This window comes from Carassius auratus, unplaced genomic scaffold, assembly GCF_003368295.1.
Source record: "Carassius auratus strain Wakin unplaced genomic scaffold, ASM336829v1 scaf_tig00028952, whole genome shotgun sequence".
Taxonomy (NCBI): domain Eukaryota; kingdom Metazoa; phylum Chordata; class Actinopteri; order Cypriniformes; family Cyprinidae; genus Carassius; species Carassius auratus.
Window position 1 is genome coordinate 246,271 of NW_020525727.1, and position 20,090 is coordinate 266,360.

Consider the following 20,090-nt stretch of genomic DNA (forward strand, 5'->3'; position numbering starts at 1 on the left):
TTAATAAAGTTTCGTTTAATGTCCACCAATTCCCGCCTCCTCCTTCCCCTGACTACGAACGTAGGAATTATAGGTGGGGGGAGTGATTGGACAGCACTCTCTCTACCTTGAATTCCACGAACGAGGTGCCTTTGAGCAAGGCACCGAACCCCTAACTGCTCCCTGGGCACATCAGCATAAATGACAGCCCACTGCTCCGGGTGTGTGTGTTCACAGTGTGTGCTCAGTGCTGTGTGTATCCACTTTGGATGGGTTGAATGCAGAGCACAAATTCCAAGTATGGGCTATATGTCACTTCATTTTCACTTTTTAGTTTCTGTTGTGTGTGCGCATCACTAGACCTAGAAATAAATGGAATATATTATGAAATAGATAGTCCATATTATGTTAATCATATGAACTAGATGCATTATTTATTGCATTGTAATATTGTACTACAACAGCTTCTACTACTACATAAAAAATAAACAAAAATCATTTATTTATGATTAAATAACAAATTCTCAATTTTCTGTGTTTGCTGTCTCAGAGTTTGGGTTCAATGCGTCTCGTAGCGTATCCAGAATCGTCTGAAGCTCCTCTGTAGTCTCTTTTATTTTTGTCACAAATTTCATGGTCTCAGACTTCAGCTCTTCTGCTTCAGTGTTTGAAGGCAGCAGGTTTGTTGTGTCGCTGTTATTCGGTGTCCGGTCATTTAACACAGTGGTTTGGTTGCTGGTGGATTCTTGTCGACTCAGTTGTAAAGCACAATCTCTGCGGATATTGTGGATTTCTCTGGAGTCAAGAAAAATGAAGAAGACGTCAACAGCTATGAAAAGTGCAGATAAAACCCCTGTAACTGCTTCAGCCGCACGAACTGCTCTTGCAGCCTGAGCTGCAATCTTCCCCACATTTATGACTTGAGTTAAACGAAGAAGCTCCGGGATTCCTCCCAGGCCTCGTCCAAGTCGAGCTCCTACTCTCATCCCGGATTGTGGATTGGAAAGTGACCCACTGCTTGTTGAAAACTCATTTTGTAGCGTTTCCACTGCTGTTGAGATATTTTCTATGCAGCATATAATGGAGGTCATTTTCTCCTGGAACTCTGTTAAGATCATTTTTATCTTTTGTCTGTTTGTTTGCTGGTTAACCATGTTTGTAATGTTGCTGGCTCCAGCTGTTATTCCACCAGCGACTGCCGTACCAATTCCCACACCTGTCACTATCAGAGAGGCTCCGAGAGTGAATGGCGTGAGAATAAGTCCAATTATAGATGTGATTCCTCCAGCCAGACCTACTACTCCTCCTGTGAGACTGCTGACAGTTGTGTTGAAGTGGACCGTCTCCAAACCATCGGCCAGGTTTCTCATTACATCTAGAGACTTATAAAGCTCATCAATAGTTTGCATGATCTGAAAAGTTATCACATGGTTAATATCAATGCCCATGTCTTGAAAACTGACTTTCTCATTTCGTAAAAGTAAAATGTAAACATCAGTAAAATAACTTACCATTGTATGAAGGTGTTCGATAATAAAAGGCCTCTTCAGGATCTCATTGACAGATGGCCGTTGCTCTGGATCCTTCTGAAGTGTGTCTTTCACAAGCTGATGAAGATCCTCAGAAAAGGTGTTGGGAAGAGCTTCATAGCAGCAGGTGAGTATCTTTGTTACAATCTCAACTGGGTTTCTTGCTTTAAACTAAGAGGAATAACTATATGAGTTAACCAGTTGGTGGGATCTTAAAATAATGCATAAAAAACACCCATCCAAACACTTGAAAATATAATGTGGTGATGTATACATTATTGGCATTATACAGTATTTGTGTGTGTGTGTGTGTGTGTGTGTGTGTGTGTGTAAATATTGTACAATAATAAAACTTTAGATAAAAGCTAGATAACGTATGAATGATTTCAAATTGTACAGTCTTGGCCTTTCTGAAAGCTTTACCTTTCTGCAATATATTACAAACTCAATGCATTTAGTTATACAAAGGACTAAATCTCACCGCACTCTTCAGCTTGCACAGCTCATAGATGACACATCCCAACCTCCAGATTTCACTGAAATAGAAAGTGAATATTAGAAAGGGTTTTAAATACTTTGATTTGGAAAATCATAAAGCAAGAAAATGTTGCAGTTTTTGTATTACGTTTTCTCATCATACGGTCTGCCACTCAAATTCTCAGGTGCAACATATACAAGAGCTTCAGTGTCTGTTGTGTGTGCAGCAGTGGACCTAGAAATAAATGGTTCATATTATGTTCATCATATGAACTACATGCATTATTTATTGCTGAAGGGTGTGCAATGCATTGTTTTGAAGTACAGCTGCTCAATACCGTTCATAACTGTTTCCAAACTGTCCCAGACGAATGATACCACATGCAGTGAAAAATAAGCTCTGTCAAAAGAAAACATGTTTTATAAATGTGTGGCTACTGGGAACAAGTGGATTGCAATATGAGTAAGTAACATCAGCCACAGTCAAACTATTCATACAGTCTCCAACTTTTACAAAATTGTTTGATTGCATATACTTTTTTTATAAGACACTTCAGGCTCTCATGTTTGTGTTTGAAACAGAAAAATACAAGTAATTTGCAAAGGAACAATTAAAGGGGGGGTGAAATGCTATTTCAAGCATACTGAGTTTTTTACACTGTTAAAGAGTTGGATTCCCATGCTAAACATGGACAAAGTTTCAAAAATTAAGTTGTACGTTTGAAGGAGTATTTTTGTTCCCGGTTTGTCACAAGTTTCGGAAAGTTTTTTTTCGAGTATGGCTCTGTGTGACGTTAGATGGAGCGGAATTTCCTTATATGGGTCCTGAGGGCACTCCTGTATAGCAGACCACTACAGACAATCACTGATCAGAGCGAGAGCGTCGCGAAATGTCACAAAAGAAGTGTGTTTTTGCACAGATTACCAAAGGAAAACAGCATTAAGGGACCAGTGGATGGAGTTTATTTTTACAGAGCATCAATGGAGTTGTGCAAGTGTTTGTGTTTGTTCCCTGCATTTCGAAGATGCTTGTTTTACAAACAAGGCCCAGTATGACGACGGATTTGCACATCGTTTATTTCTTAAGGATGATGCAATCCCAACGAAAAAGGGTCACGATCATGTGTTGGAACCACAGGCGGTGATTAAAACTGCTTCAAATATCTCTGCCTCCTTGTTAGTGCGTCCGCCTCCCATCGGAGACCCGGGTTCGAGCCCCGCTCGGAGCGAGTCGTTGCTGCTGCTGATCTCTTTCAGTTTCAGCCTCTGGATCTGATTCTGGATCATAAATAAACGGCTGAATCTGACTGTTAGCCATGGTTTGTTATGGTTGGTTTTGTCCTCACGGTGTCACAGCTTCCAAACACTCTCAACGCAAAAGCCTACTGGCGCTCGTGATTCTTTAGCTCCGCCCACATGTCACGCCACCAGCCGCTCGTGTTTTTCCGGGAAAAATCGGTACAGACTATCTTTCTCTTATGAATATAATAAAACTAAAGACTTCTTGGAGTTATGAAGGATGCAGTACTACTGTATAGGTACTCAAGATTAACAGGATATTGAGTGAAAACGAGCATTACACCCCCCCTTTAAATGTTTAAATAAATTATGCCTCAACACTGATCACTGATAATAGCAAATCAGCACTTTTGTAGGCTTATCGGGGTAAGAAAATTGAACAATGGGATTTTTTATCCATTTACTATTCTTACACACACACACACACACACACACACACACACAAATCAGAGTTTATCAGCTCCATTTTACTGGTATTTTTATTTAATTTATTTTCCTGCACTGTCAAACATAGCTTTCAGACTCAATGGATTGCGTTACATTTATACCTTTGGCTGCAGGTTTTTATGGAGGATCTGTCGATCGTGCAGGTGCTTTAATGCCATACAGATCTTCACAGTCCAGTCCAGAATCTGTAAGTCAATAAAATATGAATTTACAAATCAGAAAGGTTTGCAACACTTTTTTAATGTTAACACTTTTTTTTTTTTTTTTTTATGATTAGTTTGAATAGAATAAGCACCCAACATCCTTTTAAATATTATCTGCATGAAGAGACTTATCACCAATGGTTTACTGATTTTATTGCAGTCGTAATTTCCTAACTGCTGCTTTTCTGACCTGGCATGATAACCATGTTTCGATATTCAGCGTGCTGTGAGATTAAGCCGTGGATAAGTAATGAGTTTTACATGCAGTTAATCACATCATTATAGTATTAAACAGTGATGTTTTAAATTTGACTATATTTAAATCTGAAACATACTGTACCTCATTCTCAGAAAATGTATCTGCTGCCTGTGATTTGTGTTTGATTTTCTGAACAAGATCTCCACCCTCACAGAGCTCCAGTACAAGATACAGACAGTCAGGACCTGAAAGCAGATTCACTCAGTACAGTATTTAATATCATTAAAGTGATCAAACTACTGTACGTGAGAATAAATATAATCCTATAGCTTTATATGTGTTAACAGAATTAATTTAGAGTTTCTTTCAACCTGTGATGACTTCCTTGTGATGGACGATGTGTGGATGATTGAGTTGTAAGAGAAAGTTTAAATCATTTTCCTAAAAATAGACATATAGACGTATATCATAATTCCTCTCTTTTTAGTAAAGCTTAACATATATATAATTTCAAAGTTTACGTTTTCATCTTACCTGTCCTGTGTTGAACTTTTCAATGACAAACTGATCGCCACCTTCATTTTTTCACCAGGATCATCTGCTCATCTTCACTCACTAATGTGTAGCCTGGATATTTTATAGCTGACTGTGAGTTGCCCATCTCTGAATATTTCTACATAGCAATATTTGAGAAGAGAAGGTTATTTCTGCATGTCTTTTGTAAACATTCCCTAAATAGAGATCAAATTATGAAATTAATGACTGGGTTGAGTTTGAGGCCTTTACCTTCCTTAAACAAAAAGTTCTAGTAATGGTTCCCGTCCAAAAAGGGTCAAAAAAAAAAAAATATCCAAATGCTAAAATGTGTAGGGGCAAATCCAGTTGGAGTAAACAGCCTCAGGTTGACTTCATATGAACAGCATCAGTATCACAGATTCTAAAGCGTGCAGACGAAATAGTTCCTCAAAGAAAAACCACAGTATGGTCTCACCGTCTACCTCTCTCTTCCTTGACTTTTATACCTGGAGTCATACTCTCTCTCTACCTGAAGAGACTGACCCCTACAGATTGGGAAGAGAATTACCAGGACGTGATCTGTTATGGCTCTATTGAATTAAAATAATAATAATAATAATAATAATAATAATAATAATAATAATAATAATTATGATATCAAAACAACTAAAGAGAGCATTTAGCAAGTCAAGCAGCTACAATCCTCAATCGTTCTTTTGTGTGATTGATTTTCAAAGTACTCTATATGATATCCATATTAAAACAAGAGGCAAATAACTTGCCCTGTTACTTTAAATCATTAAATTATTTGAAATGGACCCTTTTTTACATTTACGGTTACAGTTTCTCAGCAGTGAAAGTCATCATAGTTGGGTTAACTTGAAGAGCAGTGAATGGGAGAATAAAAAAAAAAAAAAAAAAAAAGGGAAGAAGTGCATTCCCATTTGCTCTAATAGCAAAAGAAAACCTCCTCAATAGAGTTTTTGTGACTTTCAATAATAGGTAAATATTTAAAGAGACTGATAAAGGCAGACAGAAGAGAGAAATTATTTAATTTTGCCATCCCTGCCATAGATGCTTCATTAGAAAAACCCTCCCATTAGCCTTTTTTTTTATTATTGATGCAAAGGTGATATAATACAAAAGTATAATGTTATAAATGTACATACAATAAAATAAATTAATAAAATAAATAAATTTTATTTAACAGGATTTACGATGCTGGTGACCGTTAAACATATCATCACAGGATCAATAACATGTGATAAGGTTCAATGGTTTATTACATTTTTAACTCAAAAAAAAGTTTGCAATGATGCACAAGAAAAAAAAAATTAAAGTCATGACATTTGCCAAGTGTGGTATCCCATACTCTGAATTCATGCTCTGCATTTAATCTATCCAAGTGCACACACACAGCAGTGAACACACACACACACACACTGTGAACACATAGCAGTGGGCATCATTTAAGCTGCGGTGCCGGGGAACAGTTGGTGTTTCAGAGCCTTGCTCAAGGGCACCTCAGTCAGGAAGAGAGCGCTATTCATGTGTAATAAAGTTCTGTCACCATTACATCACTACTTGTTTCTACTCTGCTAATTCAGCATATACCAAATGTTTTGCAAATCAATTAAGACTGAAAAGATAATACAGTTTTATCGTCTTCTCAAGTGATATGCTGATTTTTATTAAAAAAATATATAAATGCTTCAGATTAATGCATTTATTTACATCTGGCTCTTGGTGAGTGTAAACTTTGGACCCTTTATGAAAATGACCAGATTCAAAGATGTGTAAACATCACAATGAAATGGAAACAGGAATTTGCTTCAACTGAAGGAAACCAGAAAAGAGAGGACTTTCCATCCTTGTTTCATCAGCAATATAAAGTAAATATCCATGATCTGCTTTGTATACACATGAGAGTGGTCTGAAACTCAATTTGATGAATTACAAACATCATTATTTACTTGGAAGACAAGACTTCGGGAAACGTGACAGAGATTGTGCGCTATTTTGTGTGTGTGTGTGTGTGTTTAAGTGAAAGTAACATGACATTCAGCCAAGTATGGTGACCCATACTCAGAATTTGTGCTCTGCATTTAACCCATCCGAAGTGCACACACACAGAGCAGTGAACACACACACACACAGTGAACACACACCCGGAGCAGTGGGCAGCCATTTATGCTGCGGCGCCCGGGGAGCAGTTGGGGGTTCGATGCCTTGCTCAAGGACACCTAAGTCATGTACAGATGTGTGTGTTTGTGTGTTTGTGTGTGTGTGCGAGAGAGAGAGAGAGATAGAGTGTGTGTGTGTGTGTGTGTGTGTGTTCACTTCTCCCTGCAGTCAGGGGCGTACATTTCATCTAACAGTTAGTGGGGACAATACACATAACATTTCTCAAGAGCAATTTTTGAAGAGGACACAAATAATCCAGCTAAAATTGTACTTGTAAGGATGTGTATACACAGAGGAAAGCCATACTACTGTTAGTGCAGCAGGAAGACCGTGCCAAATTAGACAAAGTCAAGCTGTTGTGGTTGCGCCATGACATTGCTTGAGACCGTTGTAGACATAACTCACAGTGTTGACAAGTCAGTGGTTTTCCTGTGCAATCGGGAAGCTTTATCACTGTTGCTGCAAGCTGTTTTTCATGTCCATGCCTCGAGTTGAAGTGACTCCAATAATGTGTATTTAAGCTTTTTAGTGTATTTAGTTTTGTTGTGAACACCTGACAATCCTTTCCGTGAAGCAGGTAATGTTATTATTACTAACAGCGGACTCATTGAAAAACTGTAGGAGAAGTCGTGGCCTAATGGTTAGAGAGTTTGACTCCTTACCCCAAGGTTGTGGGTTCAAGTCTCGTGCTGGCAATACCATGACTTGCCCTTGAGCAAGGCACTGAACCCCCATCTGCTCCCCGGGCGCCGCAGCATAAATGATGCCCACTGCTCCGGGTGTGTGTGCACTTTGGATGGGTTAAATACAGAGCATGAATTCTGAGTTTGGGTCTCCATACTTGGCTGGATTTCCTTTCACTTTCAAAAACATTGGAATGATGTATTAAAGAGAAAATAATCACTTCATTCAACGTTTAAGTGAATAAAATAGCAGACATCCTTACTTACTGGAGTTCCACAACTATCGACGTCTTTCGCTGTCACAGAACTTGTGCATGTGTAGCCTAGGACCTAGCTGATGTCAAAGAGGAAAGCAGGCACTGTGAGGCGGGGGTGGGGGCTTGGTATAGGGACTAAAAACCTTTCTAAATTTAAAATGCATTTTTGCCCCTTGTTGGTTTACTACTTACACATTTTTTTAAAAGTATAAAACATTTTTATTTACAATACACAGCATGGTTTTTTTATCATAATTTTAGGGTGGACGAAAATGTCCAGCTTCGTGTGGACATAGCCACTGGCATGAATATCACTGCTGTGGAAAATAAAATAAAGAACAGACAACCAGAGTCGTGTGTGTGTCGGAACCAAAACTCCATCATTGACAGAAATAGAGAAAAACCCTGAGAGAAACCAAGCTGGGTCAGGTCACACAGGTCAGATTGTGCAGAGGACTGGTCTGGTTCCCATGGTCTTGTGTTCTAACAATGTAGCAAGTATATTGGTTGTTAGGTAGTATTCATTTAATAATTTAAAAAATATATAATTTACACTCAATATGTTATTACTGCACACAGTTTCATAATGCACTACAATATTAAGGTGCAATTCACAAGTTAACACTTCCATATAATTAAATACATGTTATGCGTATTTGGCGTACTGTACAGGGAGAGAGCTCAGTGTCCAACCCGGCCCTAAAGCTGTTAGAACAGGACAGCAGCGATATGAGTGCATTCCAACCTCCCAAAAAGCTTAAAAGGCTTAATGTTAGAGGGGTGCTGGACATCCTGCTGCTGTAGCTGTAGGCTGTGGGAAAGTGGAAGACTTGGTGAAGTTTAAGGGGACAAGCTAAAATCTCTGGGTAGCCAACTTGCCAATTTGTTGCTAGATTTGGCAATTACTCAAGCATTGTCCAAGTTAATTTCTCTTGAAAGTGCATCTTTTCATCTCATTGTGGCCTTTACGCCTTTTTAAATGCTTAAAGATACATCTGAAAATCCAGTTTTCACTTTGTAGTGTGGACTGTTGAAATGGAGGCTTTTGAAAACGATGAAGCATGTTTAGTCATGTAACGCATTACACCAATAGACTTGTTTATACCAGTAACTTTAATTTGTACTATTCACTTTCAAACTGTTGCTAAAAATGTTTACTTGGCACAGTCTTCATGTTACAGTCCTAAAAATATGAGAGAAAATTTACTCCGGATTGCTGTCCTGTGGCAAAACACGAGGGCAGATGCATTTTCAGTGACGGGAGCTTCACAGGCATGTTGCCCCAAACAAAACCCCCAAGATCTGATTCCTTCAAAACACGTGATATAAAAGAAGAAACACTAAACAGCTGCCACGTATTGTGATTGCCTAACCTCCAAAGACTATTTTGTAGCAGTACAGTATCTCTGCCCTAGAAAAGGAAAATGCAGCAAGTACACCTTTTGGCAAAACTGAGTTTTAAATGGAACATTCCTGTAAAAGACAGATTGGGCACCACTAAATGTGTGATATTACAAAATGGCTGATGAGAACTGAATCCTGATCCTGAAACCGGATGATAGTTTGGGATTATTCAATGTGTATGTTTCAGGATGGGGGATAATTTTTCATTTTCATGTAACATTATTATTTTTTTTTTATTTTTTATTTTTTTAATATTGTTTAAAATGGAAAGTTAGTGTGTATTGCACATTTCTGAAAGCATGCACATTTAGATGTGTTGCCCCTATATTCACATATTTGATAACAGACATTTGTTTGGGAGGGACTTAATTTAACAATAAATAGCAGTGTTTCAGTCAGAGCTTACTGTTATACTGCCAGACACACTTCACTGACTCCAGGTGTGTAGGAATATTCATATTTGTGATAAATTGTTCTTGAAAAGTTTTTACGTCTAGGAAATTAAATATTTTAGTTGTTTTATATATATATATATATATATATATATATATATATATATATATATATATACAATTTGTTATATATATATATATATATATATATATATATATATATATATATATATATATATATATATATATATATATATATCTGTGTGTGTGTGTGTGATTTCTTGTTTTTTTTTTTTTTTTTTTTTTTTTTTTTTTTTTTTTTTTTCAGGCAAATAACAGCTGACGTCTTCAGTGAGTTTCAGTCCAGCAGGTGAGTTAAGTTTACATTAATACTTTCTATAGCAGAGATATACATATTTCCTTTCAGGGAATGTAAGTAGCCATAGCAAAATACTATCTCAACATAAGCGGTTTCAAGCCATAATATTTTATTTTATTTTTATTTTATTTTTTGACTCGACTCAACAGTTTTAATATGTGAAAATAAAAAATTTAGGCTTCATATAGTGTTGCTGTCATGCGTAAACCTCATTTTTTTTCAATAAATATGTGTTATCAAAATGGGTGTTGTGGCTTTATATATTGTCAGGAACGTGCATAGGTCATTGCAATATTAATATTTCATGAAAATGTGATGAACCGCACTATAAACCCCTCTATTGTGAATGAATGGAGCTGTCTGAACTACTGCAAGCTCTGAAGTAAACATGAATGGTTTGTACGAACTCAACACATTTTTGCAAGAGAAAGCAAAAGTTTTGCAAGGGTATACAAAGTTTCTCTGGGGAACACTTAAGCTCTACAAAATATGTTTTCCTCCCATTCACATTATTTTTTTTTTACCACCATTTCCATTTGGGTCTCTATACAGCCAGATGCACTTCAGCAGATGCTTTATCTACTTTCCTTGACTCTGAATGATCCAAGTGGAATGGATTTGACTGACGGACTCTGAAAAGTGAACATATACCCTGAATTAAAAGTGAGTGGGCCAAAAAAAATAACTGGTCTTAAAAAGTGGGTGGGTCTTGTCCCACACATAATGGTTCAAACACCCATGTGTGATATGACATCTTATATAATTAGCATTAAACAAACAATATACAAACAATGTGTCTGAGGATGTGGAGGGAAGATTTTTGGTTGGGAAGGACTTTAACCAGCTGTTAAATAAACAAGCATGTCTGTTACAGCTGATTGTTTATCTACATAACCCGACAAGGTGCTGTGTGAAGGATTTTTTTTATTTTTTATGTATGTTTAATTTATTGTCTTTTTGATAGGGCTTAAGATCTCTCATATAGATCATTTAATGGATTTTTTAGATGCTTGTTTTATATAATATATGTACAGTTAAAAACCATCATATTCTGAGGAAACTAATTAATTGTTTTCTTCAAATCAGACTGGTCTTCTGTGAAGAGGACATACTTAGTCCAATCACCATGGATTCCAGGTGAGTAAAAATTTATATTCCCCCACAGAACTATTTACTTGAAAAATATAAAATGATGATTAATTGTGAAAGGACCACCCATTAGCCCAACAGCATGGGTGAAGGTATAATGTGTGGTTTTCTTTTAATTTATTAGGATTTAGTGTTAATTTGATTGTGACTCCGTAAATCTGACTACACCAAATACACCAAATTTCAAATGAAGAATTGATCAACTATATTGGCTATGTATTCATTTAAATATTTGACTATTCTAGACATCCCATACTTTCATTTAATCATTCATCAGGAGGCCAATTTCGCTTTTGAGTCTAACATTGGCTATTATAATATACGTGGATCTCACAATCACAAATTTGCCAGTCACTGTACAACTTACTGTAGTCAGAGGGTGCATGGTTAACCAATACCTCAGCCGCCTACTGCTTGCTCAAAACAAAAAGTGTAGTTTGTTAGATCACTTCAATACAACTTGCTTAGTCGCTGATAGACAGAAATCAAAAGGCTGCAATGATGTGCCTACTGCTTTATTCATCCGAGAGCCTTCAGTTTGCTCTATCCTAGCCATAGATTTGAGGTAACATCAGACTCCACATGATCTACTGGTCATAATGATCTCAGGAGAGTACAGAATAAATCAAATATCATAAAATTAGGGGTGTAACGGTACGTGTTTACAGGGAAATTCCAAATGGAAGTGATCCTCCCTATCACCTTGGAGTGGACACTAGTTTGGAGTGAGCAGGGCAACTGTGTGCCTTCATGTATTCATTTGGAATTCACTTGGCCGAGGGAGCCACAATTTCCGTATTATCAGGCAAAGTGGTGGGTGAGAGGACAATATATAGTCTGTGACAATGGGGAACAGCTGAGGGTGTTAATGAAAGAACAGGTGAGTGAAGTCTGGGGAATGGAGTCCGGGAGAAAGGGAGATAGTGATTTCTGGAGGTAAGAGCTGTATATGTTCCAAACGCCCAACCAGGGGGAAGGCAGAGTAGGGGGATGGGGTGGGCTTCAGATCTGTGTGCTGGAGGGGGACCTGTGGACTTAGGCAGAGCTGGCAAGATGGGGACCCAGGGCAGAACCAGCGGACACCACAGCAGTGTGTGTGGAGCTGCCATATTGGAATGGGCAATGATGGGCTCCGCTGCTTCTGGAACCCCAGAGGAGTTTTGGCACTTTACTGGTTTTGACTCTTACATCAATGATTGGTCATTTACAGTTGATTGGGGAGGAGGGGTTTACAAATCACATTAACTGGTCACTAAGGTTCCTCAGGGATCAGTTTTTAGACCCCTCTTTTTCTCTATATAAAACATATCACTGGAACCCATCATACAAGCACATGGTTTTTCCTACCATTGCTATGCTGGTGACACGTACAGTAGATCTACCTCTAATTTAAACCAGATGATCCAACTGTATCTGCACAAATCTACATGGATGAAAGAACACCAACTGCAGCTTAACCTGGCAAAGATTGAGCTTCTCAACTTCCCAGCCTCCCAGTCAGTACAGCACCAGTTTACTATCCAGCTAGATTCATCAACAAAAATCTCATAATGTTCGGCCAGGAAACTTGAAGTGATCCTTGATGATCAGCTGACCTTTAAAGATCATATTTAAAAAAAACAACAGAAAGATTAGACCCTATCTAACTGAGTATGCAACACAACTCTTCGTCCACTAGACTATTGCAGTGCTCTTCTAGATTTTTGCAATGCTCACGTCTACTCCCCATCCAGAAGCCTACAGTCTGTAAATCATCACAGAATCCCATAGAGGAAATGCACAAAATCACTCTCTAATAAATTTTCATTCACTGTTCCTAAATGGTGGAACAACTTGCCTAACACCATCCAGACAGCTAAATCCCTCACAAGTTTCAAAAAAGACGTCTCCTTGTGGGTTTTCAAACCACTGATCAGCATTTTGTGGTTTTAACTGCAAAAAAATAGTGAATAGCAAGTTCAAACAGAATGCATTTTTGCATTACATTGAACTGCTTTTGAATTATTTTTCTATCTAGACATGGGATAGAAAAACTTCTTGGCCGGTTGCATTATGTCTCATTTATTTTTCAGCAGCTCACATGTGTGCACCACGTTATTAAATCAACATGTCATTTTTGACAAGTTTCGGAGTTCAACCTTTAAAAATGTGTAAGGGGTTGCTGCACTTAAGTTAAACAATAATGTGTTAAACGCCAACTGTATACGGTATACGCCAACTGCCAACAATAAGTTTTTTTTTTTTCTTTTTTTTATGAATAGAACACAAAATGTCTGCATTTTAATGGGTGTTTGAATTCATTCTACAAAAATGTCTGACACTTGCTTCCGTCATCATTTTACAGAAAGCCGATTCTTCCACCAAACAAACCAACTCTGATTCATGAAGGTTCTCCAAAACGATACCGTCTGTTTACAGTGAAAAAATTGCTTGATGACAGTGGAAAAATCAGAAAATGGACTTATGGGATGAAAGACAGCAGTAAACCAAACAAAATTGTTCTGCTGGTGGGAGAAACAGGCGCTGGTAAGACAACCCTCATCAACAGCATGGTCAACTACTTACTCAAAGTGAAGTTTGAGCATGAAATATGGTATGAAATAACTGAAGAAGAAGCCAGAGATCAATCAGAATCACAAACCTCTGAAATCACCATGTATGAGGTCTTTCATGTAAAAAGTCCCATATCTCTCACCATCATTGATACTCCAGGCTACGGAGACACTAGAGGACTGGACAAAGATCTAGAAGTTGCTGAGAATTTAGCCACTCTGTTTCAAAGCAATGATGGAGTTCGTGAAGTCGATGCTGTGTGTTTTGTGATTCAAGCATCTAAGAATCGTCTCTCAGACAGACAGCATTACATTTTCAGTTCAGTTCTATCTTTGTTTGGTAAAGACATTGTGAACAACATTGTGTTCCTAATCACACACTCTGATGGTCTACCACCCAAAAACGTCATTGGTGCCATTAATAAAGCTAAGATCCCCTGCAGACGAGACAAAAGCGGCCAACCTGTTTATTTCTTATTCAACAACCGGCAGGCTGAAGCACGTCAAAATGAGAGACGTTACGTTCGTGCTCAAAGAGATGCCTGGGAAGACAGTGTGGAAGACCTGAAGAATTTTTTTCAGTCTCTGCATGAAAAGAACAGAAGAAGTTTAGCGTTAACTTCAGATGTACTGACGCAGCGAATTCAGTTTGAAGCATCCATCTGCAACTTACAGCAGCGAATTCAAGAGATGGAGCTGAAAATGGCTGAAAAACGTCAGATTCAGGAGGCAATGGTGCAAAACAAGGAAAAGATTGATGAGTGTACAAACTTTACAATTAACTTCAAAAAGACTGTGAAACTTAAGGTGCCCATCGAGAGCGCATCATGGAAAAACAGAAAGGCGACAACCTGCACCGTCTGTGAGGAAAACTGCCATGAGTTTGGCTGCTGGTGGGCTTCTGATCCCAGCAAATGTGAAGTCATGAAAAAAGGCTACTGCACCGTGTGCACAGGGAAGTGTCATCACAGCAAACATGTCAAAGAAAACAAGAAATACATCATCAAAAACTCCACCATAAAGATAGAATTTGACAGATGGATAAAAGATTATGAAAAAGCTGAAGAAGAGTCCAGAAAGTTTTCAGTTATAATGGATAGACTTGACCGAGATCTGCAGGATATTGAGGACCAAAAGTCAATTCTTCTGTTCAATGCTTACAGGACCATCAAGAATCTGTCTCAGATCGCATTGAAACCAGACTCTGCCTTCACTCTTCAGCATCTGGACTTCTTCATCCCCAGAGTGAGGGAGGCTGGGAAAGAAGACTGGGTGAGAGAGTTGGAGGAAATGAGGAGAAAAGCTGTAGAAGAGGAAGCAAATAAAGACACTTTGAGTTATCTTCAGGCAGGTCTGGCAAAACTAGATATTTTTTTTAGTGAGAAATGAAAAAAGTCATAGAGGACCACTGAATAATCAATGACAATGAAGAAAACTTTCCATGAAAAAATAAAAGCAGGAGACTCTCTGTTGATCTGAAGATAATAATGTTCATTTGACCATACTATCAAGTTAATTTTTAGTGTTTATAACTAGGCAAGCTTTATAAAATTAGGCTCCTGTTAGCTCATGTACTTTACTTATAAAATTACAATTATTATCATGGAAAATGACTCAACCAGAAACAGAGATTTATTTACTCATTTACTCATATCCCCCCCCCCCCCCAGATTGTATGTCTGCTTGTCTATATGTCTCTATGCTGCTTATCTTAAACTCTTGATAAATACAGTTTAAAATATCGATTGTATTTTCTTCATTGGGTTTGTGTTTAAGCCATGATCCATCACCAAGTTAATAAAAAAGTATTGCATTCCCCTGACAAATTTTGCATTTGATAATGAAAGTTTTACTTTCCTAAGAAACTTTGTATTCAGTTACAAAAATGTTGCTTAAATTGGAACCCCGCACTATTTTCGGCCTAAATGTGATAATCTAAAGGCTGCAGTTCAACCAGGCTCAGGTGCCAGTATGAATAAATATAGGGGCCTCATTTTTAAAAACTGCGTACATACAGATTTGATCTTAGAGTGTGCATATGCCAAAATCCACGGCAACATTCATATTTATAAAAACTATCTTTGACGTGGAAAAGTACTTATCTCAACATCAGGGTCTAAGCAGGCATACACACTTTTTCTTGCACAAGACTGTCTATGCATGACCTGGCATTTTACTTGTATCCAAAATGAGGCAATGTGAAATACGGAGCACTCGTGGCTGATTCATTCATACCTAATGCCAGAGGGTGCTCTCAGGCATGAACTTAAAATATTGATGTAATAAATTATGACCTGCCAGGAACAAAGGCCATCTTCATCTCTTGCTTCAGTAATCTCCAAAACTGATTCCTAAAGCATTTAGTCTTCCTCCAAGTACGAGAGTGCAACTTCAATAAAAAAATGCAAAGTGTCTTTTACTCCTATAATTTAACATTATTGGGGGAAATTTAGCAAAGAGTTAAAATTACAGTTAAAGTCATGCCATGTTGTGTAAAATAACACATGCACAGATTATATTGCAAACCCTCTCTGGTTTCATTTTGAGCTCTCCATGCAGAAAAAATTAAATGCTTGTTTCAGAACTCCAAAACACCTTTCATTGGCATTCCTTGTTTTGGTTTTATACAGTTTTGGTTTTGTACTGAGTTTGAAGTACACTCAGTGACTGGATTCAACAAGTGCGTTAGAAGTCAGGGTTTTAGTGGATAACCAGACTCACTGAAGAGCCTACCTTGCGATTCTCTTTTCTCAAATGCATTATGAATTTGGGAACTTACCAAAATTATTAGTCATGGGTTAATCCTGGCCAGTGAGTAAAACAGTTGAGCAGTCTGATTTTGGCATCACATATTGCTTGTGCACATTAATATTGTAGTAACCTTTCCTATTGACAAACAACGGCTAATGGGTTGAAGGTGCTTGAATTAAAAAAAAATAATAATAATAATTATCAATGGCTCAAGATCATTAGAGATTCAAGATTTTTTTTTTTTCTTTTTTGTTACAGTTATACAGTTATATAGAGCATATGTAACCTGCAGTGAAATGTGAGTCAGGTCGGCTCCATGGACAGTGCAATTATTAAAGAATACAAAATAGATCAAAATATACATAAATATACAGCAGCTATGAAAGAACAGATGAAAATATAAGAATAAATTATAAAAAATATTTATACTGTAGAATTAAATATAAAACAGAAAATAATGTGCATAAAAGTATATTGTAGTCTTAAATATTAAGAGGAAAATGTACAAAGCGGTTCACACTTTCAGTATGTCAATGTGAGGTAGTGAATGATGAATATCTTACTGATATAGTGAATATTAAATGGAGACATGAAGATGATAAGAGGCTGGTTTTGAGTTTAGGAGCCTGATGGCCTGGGGGAAGAAACTCCTCCTGAGTCCCTCGGTTTTTGCCATCAGGCTACGGAAGCGCTTACCAGATGGCAGCAAAGTGAAAAGATGGTTACTGGGGTGGGTGGAGTCCTTGATGATTTTAACAGCTCTGCTTTTGCAGCGTTTGAGGTAAGACGTCCTGTAGAGAGGGGATATCAGACCCGGAGATGTGCTCAGCTACGCGCACAATTCTCTGCAGGGCTTTGCAGTCTTGACTGGAGCTGTTCCCATACCACATTGAGATACACAGTCAATACACTTTCTATGGCCCTGAATAGACAGGATTGCTGGTGAGACCCTGAATTTCCTCAGCTGTCGCAGATGGTACAGTCTTTGCCTGGCTTTATTAACCTGTTTTTGAATGTTTGAAGTCCAAGTCAGGTCCTCGGAGATGTTTACACCAAGGTACTTGAAGCTGCTCACCCTGTCCACATGGGTCCTGCTGATCATAAGAGGAGTATAGGGCTGCTGCTGTCTCTTCCTGAAGTCCACAATCAGCTCTTTAGTTTTGCTCACATTCAGAGAGAGACAGTTGTCCTGGCAGCATGATGTTAGTTTCTCTCCCTCTTTCAAGTATGCAGTCTCATTATTGTTGTGAATAAGGCCCAGAACCACAGTATCATCAGCAAATTTGATAATAGATGTTTAGATGTGGGAAGACACACAGTCATGTGTGTAGAAAAAGTAGACCGGGGAACTCAGGACACAGCCCTGTGGGGCTCCTATGTTCAGGGTGATGGAGTTGGAGGTGTACTGGCCTACTTTCACCACTTGAGATCTGCTGGTGAGGAAATCAAGAATCCATTTGCAGAGCATAAAATTCAGGCCAAGGTCCAAGAGTTTGGAAGCTAGCTTTATGGGGACTATAGTATTGAAAGCTAAGCTATAGTCGATAAATAGCACCCTTACATAGTTCCTGTTATTGCTGTCAATGTGTGTGAGAGAAGAGTGCAGGATGTGAGAGATGGCACCATTAGTGGATCTGTTGGGGAATCCAGCAATGTTGAAAACAATCCATCTTTAGGCCTTATTCGAGACTTGATTCGGATACTTTGGAAGTCTGCCTTACAGCACACATAAAATTATTTGAATGATTTTTGATGCTATAGACTTGTGTACTTGGAGGGATTCTTCTCCAAATAAAATGTTGAATCATATATCTCAGAAATCTTATGATGAGGGGAGGTTTATACTAAGAGCTATCTACAACAATACAAGAACCGAAACCTCAGAAGACATTAAGCAAATAAATATAAAAAACATTAGGGTAAAAAAAAATCTCATTAACCTAAGGTTTACACATAACATACTAATATGCTTTTAATATTAGGCATTTAACATTAATATGCTTTTTAATATCAGGCACGTATAACTCCACTACTTAAGAAACCCAACCTCAACCCATCTCTTTTAGAGAACTACAGACCAGTTCCCTTATTCCTTTCATTGCAATAACACTTCAACGAGCTGTGTTCAACCAAGTCTCTGCATTTCTCACACACAACAACCTCCTTGACAGCAACCAATCTGGCTTCAGAAGTGGACATTCAACTGAGACTGCCTTGCTCTCAGTTTTTGAAGCTCTAAGCCTGGCAAGAGCAGAATCCAAATCTTCAGTACTTATCCTGCTTGATCTTGTGGTGTCTTTTGCCGGTTCTCCGAAGAATCAAACTCAGTCAGGGATTTTTCTCTCAGAAGAAAAGACTTTATTTCAAGCAAAACAAAGTCGAGCCCCCTTGCAAGGGATCTCTCGAATGGTATTTCGTTCCTCCTTATATATTCCTATATGGGGCGGTTCCACATAGTAAAACTTTTCCTTTAGACTATACTTTTCATAAATCACAAGGGAGGGGAGGCCCTTAATGTATGTCTGACCATATGCTTTTCATTAGCTCTGTACATTCCAGGGCGTAGGCAACCTTCTATTAGATTTTAGGCCTATAAGAGTTTAATAGAATAATAACTTTAAAACAAAAATGGCTAGATTCACATTGATTATATACTTGATTAATTGAAACTTTACTAATAAAAATTTTCCACATATTCTCCCCTTTGAGACTTAATAAGTCTCACATTTGATTATTCTTATCCAGAGTGCTACTCCATAATCCAGTCATATTAGTTACACTACCTAGTGACTAAATAAGTCACATTGTATTATCCCCAGTGACTAGATTATGAAATTCCACTCTGAGGGATTACTGGACCAAACATCTCTCTCCTTTTTTGACTAGGAGCGAGTAAAAGATCCAGTCTCCCTAATTCCTTCTTTAATAGTACACAATGTTAAAAGCGTGAGCGTGTAATTGGTTCAGCACTTGCCTGTGGTTATCACAGTTATGTATAAAAGACATAAAATACATACATTACATCAATAATTGAATATCACAAAATTATAAAAGTTGATCTTCAGCTCAGATACCTTATGTATCGTAGGGAGCCTCCCTGGGCCAAAGTTCAACTGGCACTTATATCCGGGGTCTGGTTCACCCTTAGACATCTTCAACATCCTCAGAGTCAATAGAACTATCGTCAAAAGTTTGCTAATTTGAGTTCAGTTTGTTTAGCCATCCTTCATAATATTCCTCCAGACTCTTTTCAGTAATCCTTTGTTGATTATTTGGGACTTTTATCACTCCCATTTGCTTAACAGTAGCATTGATGATTAATGATCTTAATAAAGGTAATACACAGCAAAATAATAATCCTCCTATTAATATGGCAACTCCTAAAAACATTCCTAGTTTAACAAACCATGCTCCCCATGCTCCAAATCTCACATCAATCCAATCCCAAATGTGTTGGTCTCTTCCGGCATTTGTTGTAATTTCATTTCTTAATTTTTTAATTTTTGTCATAACTTCACTGAAAGCTCCTCCAGGGGCGGTGTTATTTGGGATGAATGTACAACATTGATCTCCAAACATAACACAAACTCCTCCCTTGTCTGCCAAGAGCCAATTAAGAGCCTGTCTGTTTTGCCATGTCATTCTGCTTGTTGCATGCACTTGGTCGCCTAATAAGGTTAAGGCCTCATC

General features: G+C 37.9%; 1 protein-coding gene and 1 pseudogene across 2 annotated transcripts; one reads left to right on the top strand and one right to left on the bottom strand.

Moving 5' to 3' along the window:
• Positions 1 to 224: 224 nt before the first annotated feature.
• LOC113079652 (serine/threonine-protein kinase par-1-like) lies at positions 225 to 5,240 on the bottom strand (annotated as a pseudogene).
• Positions 5,241 to 9,596: 4,356 nt separating this feature from the next.
• On the top strand, positions 9,597 to 16,499 carry LOC113079651 (uncharacterized). Of its 2 annotated transcripts, XM_026251896.1 has the most exons (5): positions 9,597 to 9,617; positions 9,898 to 9,939; positions 10,501 to 10,611; positions 11,035 to 11,085; positions 13,442 to 16,499. In XM_026251896.1, exons 4-5 carry the CDS (start codon positions 11,075 to 11,077, stop codon positions 15,036 to 15,038), a joined length of 1,608 nt encoding a protein of 535 aa, XP_026107681.1. In that variant the 5' UTR covers positions 9,597 to 9,617; positions 9,898 to 9,939; positions 10,501 to 10,611; positions 11,035 to 11,074; the 3' UTR covers positions 15,039 to 16,499. The 2 variants fall into 2 exon arrangements, with proteins under 2 accessions (XP_026107681.1, XP_026107680.1); XM_026251895.1 differs by lacking the exons at positions 9,597 to 9,617; positions 9,898 to 9,939; positions 10,501 to 10,611 and having other exon boundaries at positions 10,790 to 11,085.
• Positions 16,500 to 20,090: the final 3,591 nt, after the last annotated feature.